The 12,152-nt window shown below is 52.4% G+C and overlaps 2 protein-coding genes across 2 annotated transcripts; both read right to left on the bottom strand.

Moving 5' to 3' along the window:
- Positions 1–221: 221 nt before the first annotated feature.
- On the bottom strand, positions 222–3,476 carry LOC138068416 (alpha-1-macroglobulin-like). Its single transcript, XM_068955810.1, has 4 exons — positions 2,645–3,476; positions 2,160–2,262; positions 1,221–1,262; positions 222–403 (listed from the first exon to the last, which is right to left on the bottom strand). Exons 1-4 carry the CDS (start codon positions 2,903–2,905, stop codon positions 378–380), a joined length of 432 nt encoding a protein of 143 aa, XP_068811911.1. The 5' UTR covers positions 2,906–3,476; the 3' UTR covers positions 222–377.
- Positions 3,477–6,702: 3,226 nt separating this feature from the next.
- Positions 6,703–9,463, bottom strand: LOC138068417 (alpha-1-macroglobulin-like). Its single transcript, XM_068955821.1, has 4 exons — positions 9,126–9,463; positions 8,641–8,743; positions 7,702–7,743; positions 6,703–6,884 (listed from the first exon to the last, which is right to left on the bottom strand). Exons 1-4 carry the CDS (start codon positions 9,384–9,386, stop codon positions 6,859–6,861), a joined length of 432 nt encoding a protein of 143 aa, XP_068811922.1. The 5' UTR covers positions 9,387–9,463; the 3' UTR covers positions 6,703–6,858.
- Positions 9,464–12,152: the final 2,689 nt, after the last annotated feature.

Raw genomic sequence — 12,152 nt, 5'->3', positions numbered from 1 at the left:
TTTCCCCTCACAGGCAAGATTGAGGAGAAAACAACCTGGGCTCCCAGACCCTTGACCACCATCCCCAGAGCTCCAAAGTCCCGTTTGATGGTTTCCAGTTTGCCTTTCGTGTCGTTAGCGCCCACATGGAAGAGCAGCAGAGGGTAGTAGTCTGATGCATGGACAAGCCTTGGCAGTCTTTGCACGACATCTCATTAACAAAAAACAAGGCCAGAGGCAGCTGAAGAGAATCAAGACTTAATTTATTTATGGTATTACTTCTTTTTTTGGTGTTGAGGTGTCCTTCTCTAGTATTTCAATAGGCCACCTTACCAAAAGGATCCTTTAGGGACATAGATAAGACAGCTGATCCAACAGGACTCAGACAAGATTGCTCATCAGGCATTTCCTTGCTCAGCCTTGGCTGGAGTGGAGAAAAGGACAGAGTGAGAGAAGGTTCCTGAGAAACAGTATTCTGAACCCTGGACATCCTCCCTATGTTTAAGTGGCCCCTGCTTGCATGTTACATAAGTTCAAGACCTATTAAAGTCTGGGGATTTGCTTCACCTAAAAAATGCCTGGTCCCAGACAGATAACATAATAGGAATGGCTGGTTACTTTCAAGATATCCATGTTACAGAGAAGGGAGGGGAGCGGAGGCAGATACTGCTCTGCTCTGGAGAGTATGAGCTAATCAAGTACATATGTCCTCTCTCAACATGTGGATTCTCCAACAAAGGGCAAAAAACACCCAGGGCAGAGTTTGAAAGGTCCCAACTGAAGATGTGAATAAACTCAACATTTCACCAAAATGCTTGGGAGATGATGTTTAAGACGCTTCTGTGTCCACAGCATTGGTGAAAGTGGCCAAGGAAAGGGCAGATCCTTAAAAGCTGAGTGTCATATTCAGCGCCAAGGAAGACTTCAATCTTACTTGTACAATGTGACACAAAGACACAGGAAAAAACAAGGAGCTCTGTACGACTGAAGAAAATAACACTCGGATTGCCAGCCTAAGTAAACCAAAACCAAATTTCTATCTAACCTTTTACAGGACATGAGGAGGTGGATTTAATTTACCTCTCTGCACTGAGGTGTGCTAGGAGCCTGCTGTGGGCATGGTGAAAGAAGTCTTGAGATTCTACCCAGGCTGAGGAAACCCACGCTCTGCACAGATTCTTACACAAACTAACCAGCAGTAGCCCTTACTGGAACACCTCAGTTGTTCTTATGTACTCTACCTGTGGTGCAGGGAGCATTGTATTCCTCAACAGCAAACTCATCTGGAAGACACAAGGGAAGGGAGAGAGCAGGGCTGTCAGACCCCCTCAGCATTCCTGGCAGAGGGCTTCCAGAGAGACACTTCTTCCATGCCCCACAGCGGACAGCTAGCACCATCCCTGACTTCCCTGCAGAGATCCCAGCCCTGGGGGGAGGGAGCCCCAATCCCAGCCCCATCCGGATACCGCGGCAGCAAGGCAGAGCAACTCTGCACAGTCAGCCCCAGCAGGGCTCTGCCTTATGCCTTGAGGCCTTGTCTCAAGCACACAGAGGGTCTCTGTCTCTGTCACCCTGATGTAGCAGCTGGGAAAACAGAAGCACAAGGAGACGCAGCATCCGCCCTGGAATGGTTGCAATCTGGGGCAGGATCTGAACACAGGACTCCTCCTAGCTTCCTTGGGTCTACCTCAGGGCCTGGTTCCTTTCCCTGGGGAGGCATGAAAGGCTTACAGGCACCAAGATCCCAAGGGGAGAGTCTGAAGGCTGGAGAGGATGGCCTCCTCCCTAGGACCCCATGGCCTTCACCTTCTCCTCAGGTGAGGACAGCTGCACAGTGGCTCCCACAGGTGAGGACAGCCATGTGGGGATCCACATACTACCCACACTGCCCAAACTTGTGCCCCATTATCGTTGCAGAGCCCTGCCTGGGCAGGAGCAGAAAGGAGGAGGGTGGTTGCCTCCATCTGTCTGGGCTGTTGGCACTGTGGGTTTGAAGGTTGGTAGAGTCCAGGGGCCCCCCTGCTCTCAGAAAGCACTGCTGAGGCAGAGTGGGAAAGCGCTGAGGTTGATGGAGAGCTTGAGGCCAGGGGCAGCTGTATGTCCCAAAAGCTCCTGTGTATCTCAGCATGGCCTATGTCCAGGACTCACTCCCGTGGGTACCCTCCCACCCCAACACTCACCTGTCTCATAGTAGTCATAGACCTTCACTTGAGCTGGCTTTAGGCCCTGAACAGGGATGTCCCGCTCCACCGTGAAGGAGAAGTTCAGGGTCGTGTTGCTCAGCTGGGGAAAGGAAGGGGTGGAGACTCATGGTCAATTCTACATCTGCCCCAGGTTCCTTCACTCTTCCCTGCCACCAGCGTCCCAGGCCCAAGGTTGTGCATGGGGCTGCAGGCCTGGCCCTGGGCCCTTCCCCACAGTGGGAGAGGCTCTGGCTGGGGGGGAGGTCAGAGCCTGATCTATGTGCAGGGGCAGAGGGAAAGCATGTTGAGGGTTTGGAGGAAGGTACCAGTAAGGCTAGGAAGGGTTAAAAATTCATGTGAGATTCATTCATATTCTTAGTAGATGCTTGGGATTTTTTAGGCCTAGATCTTCTGCCCCAAGCAGCCAAGTGTCCCAAGGTATGCATTTCCCTTTCCCATCCTAGAACCAGACATATGCTCACCTTCTCCAGATATACTAGGACATGGTTGGTACTCAATTCTGTGCGCTCAATAAGTTGGTTGCCTTCCAGCTGAAGAAAGAAGAGAAAGATGGTACTGAGTTGAGGGTGGTCTCCCTGTACCCCCTTGCAGAGCTTTATGGGTGGGACACACTGTACATGAGACACGGGGGTAATGAGGGAATCAACTAAGTTGATTGGGAGGCAAGGAACTGCCTCCTTGGTGCACCTCTCATTGTTATAATGCCCAGGCCTCCTCTTCATCAAAGTACAGCCTGGCTCTAGTACGGAACTGAGCTTTGGTCCAGACACCACAGTGGACGGACTGAATGAAAAGAGAGTCTTTCTCGCTTGCTAGTTCTGCAATGTCTTATCAAGGTCTCCTTTGTTTTCCAGACCACTCATTTCCTCAGCATCTCACACAATGACCCAAGGCCTGAACAACTTACAAGCCAATGTGTGATAGGCAGTTGAACATGATGTGCACAGCTAATGGTTTTAGTGAGGTATCTGGACACAGTGAACATTGGGATGCCCATCAGTGATACAAAGTTTTCCTGCATTCCTGATTTTTCCTGCATTCAACACATTCACAGAATCACAGAATGGTTTAGGTTGGAAGGGACCTCTGGAGATCATCTAGTCCAACCCCCCTGCTCAAGCAGGGTCCTCTAGAGCATATTGCCCAGGATCACATCCAGACGGGTTTTGAATATCTCCAGCGAAGGAGACTCCACCACCTCTCTGGGCAACCTGTTCCAATGCTCTGTCACCCTCACAGTCAAGAAGTTTTTTTCTCAGGTTTAGATGGAACTTCCTGTGGTTCAGTTTCTGCCCGTTGCCTCTTGTCCTGTTGCTGGGCACCACGGAGAAGAGATCGGCCTCATCTTCTTGACAACCACCCCCCTCCCCCCTTCAGATACTTATACACGTTGATCAGATCACCTCTCAGTCTTCTCTTCTCCAGACTGAACAGGCCCAGCTCTCTCAGCCTTTCCTCATAGGAGAGGTGCTCCAGTCCCCTCACCATCTTGGTAGCCCTCCGCTGGACTCTCTGCAGTAGTGCCATGTCTCTCTTGTACTGGGCAGCCCAGAACTGGACACAGTACTCCAGGGGAGGCCTCCCCAGGGCTGAGTAGAGCAGGAGGATCACCTCCCTCCACCTGCTGGCAACACTCTGCCTAATGCACCCCAGGATACCCTTGGCCTTCTTGGCCACAAGGGCACACTGCTGCCTCATGCTTCACTTGTCGTCCACCAGCACTCCCAGGTCCTTCTCTGCAGAGCTGCTTTCCAGCAGGTCAGCCCCCAGCCTGTCCTGCTGCCTGGGGTTCTTCCTCCCTAGGTGCAGGACCCTGCACTTGCCTTTGTGGAATGTCAGGAGGTTCCTCTCCGCCCAGCTCTCCAACCTCTCCAGGTCCCTCTGAATGGCAGCGCAGCCCTCTGGTGTGTCAGCCACTCCCCCCAGTTTAGTATCATCAGCCAACTTGCTGAGGGTACACTCTGTCCCTTCCGCCAGGTCACTGATGAATACATTGAACAAGACTGGAGCCAGGACTGACCTCTGCGGGACACCACTAGCTACAGGCCTCCAACTTGACTCTGCGCCATTCACCACAACCCTCGGAGCTCGGCCATCCAGCCAGTTCTCAATCCACCTCACCGTCCACTCATCCAACCCACACCTCCTGAGTTTACCTATGAGGATGGGATGAGAGACAGTGTCAAAAGCTTTGCTCAAGTCCAGGGAGACAACATCCACTGCTCTGCCCTCATCTACCCAGCCAGTCATTCCATCCTAGAAGGCTATCCGGTTGTTGAAGCATGATTTCCTTCTGGTGAATCCATGCTGACTATTCCTGATCACCTTCTTGTCCTCCTTATGCTTAGTGGGGACCTCCAGGATGAGCTGTTCCATCAGCTTCCCGGGGATGGAGGTGAGGCTGACCGGCCTGTAGTTCCCTGGGTCCTCCTTCTTGCCCTTTTGGAAGACTGGAGGGACGCTGGCTTTCTTCCAGTCCTCAGGCACCTCTCCTGATTGCCATGACCTTTCCAAGAGGATGGAGAGTGGCCTAGCAATAACATCCGCCAGCTCCCTCAGCACTCGTGGGTGCATCCCATCGGGGCCCATGGATTGGTGGATGTCAAGTTTGGACAAAAGATCTCTAACCTGATCCTCCTCCACCAAGGGAGAGTCTTCCTTTCTCCAGCCTTCCTCTCTTGTCCCCAGGCTCTGGAATTCCTGAGGACTGGCCTTAGCAGTGAAGACCGAAGCAAAGGCAGCATTCAATAACTCTGCCTTCTCTGCCTTCTCTGCCTGGTCCTTTGTTACCAGGGCACCCGCCCCATTCAGCGGCGGGCCCACATTTTCCCTAGTCTTCCTTTTGCTATTGATGTATTTGAAGACGTTCCTTCTTGTTGTCCTTGACATCCCTTGCCAGATTAAACTCCAAATGGGCCTTAGCCTTCCTTGTCGCATCCCTGCACACTCTGGCAACGTCCCTGTATTCCTCCCAAGTGGCCTGTCCCCTTTGCCACATTCTGTACACTTCCTTCTTCTGTTGGAGTTTTGCCAGGAGCTCCTTGCTCATCCACGCAGGTCTCCTGCCCGCTTTGCCGGACTTCTTCCTCAGAGGGATGCACCCATCTTGAGCCTGGAGGAGGTGATGCTTGACTATTAACCAGCTTTCTTGGACCTCGCTTCCTTCAAGGGCCCTACCCCATGAGATTCCTCCAAGAAGGTCCCTGAAGAGGCCAAAGTTTGCCCTCCTGAAGTCCAGGGTTGCAATCCTGCTTATTGCCCTGCTCCCTCCTCGTAGGATCGGGAACTCCACTATCTCATGGTCACTGCAGCCAAGGCTGCCCCCAACCTTCACAACTCCAACTAGACCCTCTTTGTTTGTTAGTACAAGGTCCAGCAGCACACCTCTCCTTGTTGGCGTCTCCACCACCTGGGTCAAGAAATTATCCTCGATGCTCTGCAGGAACCTCTTTGACTGTTTGTGCCTAGCTGTGCTCTCTTCCCAGCTCATGTCAGGGTGGTGGAAGTCCCCCATGAGAACCAGGGCCTGTGATCGTGAGGCTACTTCCAGCTGTCTGTAGAAGGCCTCATCTACTTCCTCTTCCTGATCAGGTGGCCTGTAGCAAACCCCCACAACAGTGTCACCCATGTTAGCCTGCCCTTTAAGCCTTACCCATAGGCTCTCAACTTGCTCTTCAACCAACCCCAAGGCACAGCTCCATGTGTTCTAGTTGCTCCCTCACATAAAGAGCAACTCCACCACCTCGCCTTCCTGGCCTGTCTTTCCTAAAAAGCACGTAGCCATCTATGACAGTATTCCAGGTATGCAACCTATCCCACCATGTCTCTGTAACTGCAACGAGATCATGGCCCTGCGACCGCACACAGATCTCCAGATCTTCCTGCTTATTCCCCATGCTGCGCGCATTGCTATACAGGCATTTCAGAGAGCCAGTCAAGCACGCAGGTTTCCCAGGAGAGGTGCAAGAGGATCCTCCATAGCCATGTTCCATGCTGTCTCCCCTGGCTGCATGCACCCGCTGGAGGCATCCTGACTCGAGCGGTGTTTTACTGACTCTCCTGCCACTATACCACTCCCCTTCCCCCGTCTTGCCTAGTTTAAAGCCCTCCTTACCAGGCTGGCCAATCTGTTGGCAAAGACGCGTGTGCCCCGCTTGGTAAGGTGGATCCCATCTCTCCCTATCAGCTGCCCATCTTCGAACAGGGTCCCATGGTCATAGAAACCAAAGCCCTGTTGCCAACACCAGCGGCGCAGCCAGTTGTTAACTTGGAAAACTCGTCTACTCCTCCTCCTGTCCTTTCCCCTCACAGGCAAGATTGAGGAGAAAACAACCTGGGCTCCCAGACCCTTGACCACCATCCCCAGAGCTCCAAAGTCCCGTTTGATGGTTTCCAGTTTGCCTTTCGTGTCGTTAGCGCCCACATGGAAGAGCAGCAGAGGGTAGTAGTCTGATGCATGGACAAGCCTTGGCAGTCTTTGCACGACATCTCATTAACAAAAAACAAGGCCAGAGGCAGCTGAAGAGAATCAAGACTTAATTTATTTATGGTATTACTTCTTTTTTTGGTGTTGAGGTGTCCTTCTCTAGTATTTCAATAGGCCACCTTACCAAAAGGATCCTTTAGGGACATAGATAAGACAGCTGATCCAACAGGACTCAGACAAGATTGCTCATCAGGCATTTCCTTGCTCAGCCTTGGCTGGAGTGGAGAAAAGGACAGAGTGAGAGAAGGTTCCTGAGAAACAGTATTCTGAACCCTGGACATCCTCCCTATGTTTAAGTGGCCCCTGCTTGCATGTTACATAAGTTCAAGACCTATTAAAGTCTGGGGATTTGCTTCACCTAAAAAATGCCTGGTCCCAGACAGATAACATAATAGGAATGGCTGGTTACTTTCAAGATATCCATGTTACAGAGAAGGGAGGGGAGCGGAGGCAGATACTGCTCTGCTCTGGAGAGTATGAGCTAATCAAGTACATATGTCCTCTCTCAACATGTGGATTCTCCAACAAAGGGCAAAAAACACCCAGGGCAGAGTTTGAAAGGTCCCAACTGAAGATGTGAATAAACTCAACATTTCACCAAAATGCTTGGGAGATGATGTTTAAGACGCTTCTGTGTCCACAGCATTGGTGAAAGTGGCCAAGGAAAGGGCAGATCCTTAAAAGCTGAGTGTCATATTCAGCGCCAAGGAAGACTTCAATCTTACTTGTACAATGTGACACAAAGACACAGGAAAAAACAAGGAGCTCTGTACGACTGAAGAAAATAACACTCGGATTGCCAGCCTAAGTAAACCAAAACCAAATTTCTATCTAACCTTTTACAGGACATGAGGAGGTGGATTTAATTTACCTCTCTGCACTGAGGTGTGCTAGGAGCCTGCTGTGGGCATGGTGAAAGAAGTCTTGAGATTCTACCCAAGCTGAGGAAACCCACGCTCTGCACAGATTCTTACACAAACTAACCAGCAGTAGCCCTTACTGGAACACCTCAGTTGTTCTTATGTACTCTACCTGTGGTGCAGGGAGCATTGTATTCCTCAACAGCAAACTCATCTGGAAGACACAAGGGAAGGGAGAGAGCAGGGCTGTCAGACCCCCTCAGCATTCCTGGCAGAGGGCTTCCAGAGAGACACTTCTTCCATGCCCCACAGCGGACAGCTAGCACCATCCCTGACTTCCCTGCAGAGATCCCAGCCCTGGGGGGAGGGAGCCCCAATCCCAGCCCCATCCGGATACCGCGGCAGCAAGGCAGAGCAACTCTGCACAGTCAGCCCCAGCAGGGCTCTGCCTTATGCCTTGAGGCCTTGTCTCAAGCACACAGAGGGTCTCTGTCTCTGTCACCCTGATGTAGCAGCTGGGAAAACAGAAGCACAAGGAGACGCAGCATCCGCCCTGGAATGGTTGCAATCTGGGGCAGGATCTGAACACAGGACTCCTCCTAGCTTCCTTGGGTCTACCTCAGGGCCTGGTTCCTTTCCCTGGGGAGGCATGAAAGGCTTACAGGCACCAAGATCCCAAGGGGAGAGTCTGAAGGCTGGAGAGGATGGCCTCCTCCCTAGGACCCCATGGCCTTCACCTTCTCCTCAGGTGAGGACAGCTGCACAGTGGCTCCCACAGGTGAGGACAGCCATGTGGGGATCCACATACTACCCACACTGCCCAAACTTGTGCCCCATTATCGTTGCAGAGCCCTGCCTGGGCAGGAGCAGAAAGGAGGAGGGTGGTTGCCTCCATCTGTCTGGGCTGTTGGCACTGTGGGTTTGAAGGTTGGTAGAGTCCAGGGGCCCCCCTGCTCTCAGAAAGCACTGCTGAGGCAGAGTGGGAAAGCGCTGAGGTTGATGGAGAGCTTGAGGCCAGGGGCAGCTGTATGTCCCAAAAGCTCCTGTGTATCTCAGCATGGCCTATGTCCAGGACTCACTCCCGTGGGTACCCTCCCACCCCAACACTCACCTGTCTCATAGTAGTCATAGACCTTCACTTGAGCTGGCTTTAGGCCCTGAACAGGGATGTCCCGCTCCACCGTGAAGGAGAAGTTCAGGGTCGTGTTGCTCAGCTGGGGAAAGGAAGGGGTGGAGACTCATGGTCAATTCTACATCTGCCCCAGGTTCCTTCACTCTTCCCTGCCACCAGCGTCCCAGGCCCAAGGTTGTGCATGGGGCTGCAGGCCTGGCCCTGGGCCCTTCCCCACAGTGGGAGAGGCTCTGGCTGGGGGGGAGGTCAGAGCCTGATCTATGTGCAGGGGCAGAGGGAAAGCATGTTGAGGGTTTGGAGGAAGGTACCAGTAAGGCTAGGAAGGGTTAAAAATTCATGTGAGATTCATTCATATTCTTAGTAGATGCTTGGGATTTTTTAGGCCTAGATCTTCTGCCCCAAGCAGCCAAGTGTCCCAAGGTATGCATTTCCCTTTCCCATCCTAGAACCAGACATATGCTCACCTTCTCCAGATATACTAGGACATGGTTGGTACTCAATTCTGTGCGCTCAATAAGTTGGTTGCCTTCCAGCTGAAGAAAGAAGAGAAAGATGGTACTGAGTTGAGGGTGGTCTCCCTGTACCCCCTTGCAGAGCTTTATGGGTGGGACACACTGTACATGAGACACGGGGGTAATGAGGGAATCAACTAAGTTGATTGGGAGGCAAGGAACTGCCTCCTTGGTGCACCTCTCATTGTTATAATGCCCAGGCCTCCTCTTCATCAAAGTACAGCCTGGCTCTAGTACGGAACTGAGCTTTGGTCCAGACACCACAGTGGACGGACTGAATGAAAAGAGAGTCTTTCTCGCTTGCTAGTTCTGCAATGTCTTATCAAGGTCTCCTTTGTTTTCCAGACCACTCATTTCCTCAGCATCTCACACAATGACCCAAGGCCTGAACAACTTACAAGCCAATGTGTGATAGGCAGTTGAACATGATGTGCACAGCTAATGGTTTTAGTGAGGTATCTGGACACAGTGAACATTGGGATGCCCATCAGTGATACAAAGTTTTCCTGCATTCCTGATTTTTCCTGCATTCAACACATTCACAGAATCACAGAATGGTTTAGGTTGGAAGGGACCTCTGGAGATCATCTAGTCCAACCCCCCTGCTCAAGCAGGGTCCTCTAGAGCATATTGCCCAGGATCACATCCAGACGGGTTTTGAATATCTCCAGCGAAGGAGACTCCACCACCTCTCTGGGCAACCTGTTCCAATGCTCTGTCACCCTCACAGTCAAGAAGTTTTTTTCTCAGGTTTAGATGGAACTTCCTGTGGCTCAGTTTCTGCCCGTTGCCTCTTGTCCTGTTGCTGGGCACCACGGAGAAGAGATCGGCCTCATCTTCTTGACAACCACCCCCCTCCCCCCTTCAGATACTTATACACGTTGATCAGATCACCTCTCAGTCTTCTCTTCTCCAGACTGAACAGGCCCAGCTCTCTCAGCCTTTCCTCATAGGAGAGGTGCTCCAGTCCCCTCACCATCTTGGTAGCCCTCCGCTGGACTCTCTGCAGTAGTGCCATGTCTCTCTTGTACTGGGCAGCCCAGAACTGGACACAGTACTCCAGGGGAGGCCTCCCCCGGGCTGAGTAGAGCAGGAGGATCACCTCCCTCCACCTGCTGGCAACACTCTGCCTAATGCACCCCAGGATACCCTTGGCCTTCTTGGCCACAAGGGCACACTGCTGCCTCATGCTTCACTTGTTGTCCACCAGCACTCCCAGGTCCTTCTCTGCAGAGCTGCTTTCCAGCAGGTCAGCCCCCAGCCTGTCCTGCTGCCTGGGGTTCTTCCTCCCTAGGTGCAGGACCCTGCACTTGCCTTTGTGGAATGTCAGGAGGTTCCTCTCCGCCCAGCTCTCCAACCTCTCCAGGTCCCTCTGAATGGCAGCGCAGCCCTCTGGTGTGTCAGCCACTCCCCCCAGTTTAGTATCATCAGCCAACTTGCTGAGGGTACACTCTGTCCCTTCCGCCAGGTCACTGATGAATACATTGAACAAGACTGGAGCCAGGACTGACCTCTGCGGGACACCACTAGCTACAGGCCTCCAACTTGACTCTGCGCCATTCACCACAACCCTCGGAGCTCGGCCATCCAGCCAGTTCTCAATCCACCTCACCGTCCACTCATCCAACCCACACCTCCTGAGTTTACCTATGAGGATGGGATGAGAGACAGTGTCAAAAGCTTTGCTCAAGTCCAGGGAGACAACATCCACTGCTCTGCCCTCATCTACCCAGCCAGTCATTCCATCCTAGAAGGCTATCCGGTTGTTGAAGCATGATTTCCTTCTGGTGAATCCATGCTGACTATTCCTGATCACCTTCTTGTCCTCCTTATGCTTAGTGGGGACCTCCAGGATGAGCTGTTCCATCAGCTTCCCGGGGATGGAGGTGAGGCTGACCGGCCTGTAGTTCCCTGGGTCCTCCTTCTTGCCCTTTTGGAAGACTGGAGGGACGCTGGCTTTCTTCCAGTCCTCAGGCACCTCTCCTGATTGCCATGACCTTTCCAAGAGGATGGAGAGTGGCCTAGCAATAACATCCGCCAGCTCCCTCAGCACTCGTGGGTGCATCCCATCGGGGCCCATGGATTGGTGGATGTCAAGTTTGGACAAAAGATCTCTAACCTGATCCTCCTCCACCAAGGGAGAGTCTTCCTTTCTCCAGCCTTCCTCTCTTGTCCCCAGGCTCTGGAATTCCTGAGGACTGGCCTTAGCAGTGAAGACCGAAGCAAAGGCAGCATTCAATAACTCTGCCTTCTCTGCCTTCTCTGCCTGGTCCTTTGTTACCAGGGCACCCGCCCCATTCAGCGGCGGGCCCACATTTTCCCTAGTCTTCCTTTTGCTATTGATGTATTTGAAGACGTTCCTTCTTGTTGTCCTTGACATCCCTTGCCAGATTAAACTCCAAATGGGCCTTAGCCTTCCTTGTCGCATCCCTGCACACTCTGGCAACGTCCCTGTATTCCTCCCAAGTGGCCTGTCCCCTTTGCCACATTCTGTACACTTCCTTCTTCTGTTGGAGTTTTGCCAGGAGCTCCTTGCTCATCCACGCAGGTCTCCTGCCCGCTTTGCCGGACTTCTTCCTCAGAGGGATGCACCCATCTTGAGCCTGGAGGAGGTGATGCTTGACTATTAACCAGCTTTCTTGGACCTCGCTTCCTTCAAGGGCCCTACCCCATGAGATTCCTCCAAGAAGGTCCCTGAAGAGGCCAAAGTTTGCCCTCCTGAAGTCCAGGGTTGCAATCCTGCTTATTGCCCTGCTCCCTCCTCGTAGGATCGGGAACTCCACTATCTCATGGTCACTGCAGCCAAGGCTGCCCCCAACCTTCACAACTCCAACTAGACCCTCTTTGTTTGTTAGTACAAGGTCCAGCAGCACACCTCTCCTTGTTGGCGTCTCCACCACCTGGGTCAAGAAATTATCCTCGATGCTCTGCAGGAACCTCTTTGACTGTTTGTGCCTAGCTGTGCTCTCTTCCCAGCTC

Source organism: Struthio camelus, chromosome 1, assembly GCF_040807025.1.
Source record: "Struthio camelus isolate bStrCam1 chromosome 1, bStrCam1.hap1, whole genome shotgun sequence".
Taxonomy (NCBI): domain Eukaryota; kingdom Metazoa; phylum Chordata; class Aves; order Struthioniformes; family Struthionidae; genus Struthio; species Struthio camelus.
This window is presented reverse-complemented; position numbering and strand designations above follow the sequence as displayed.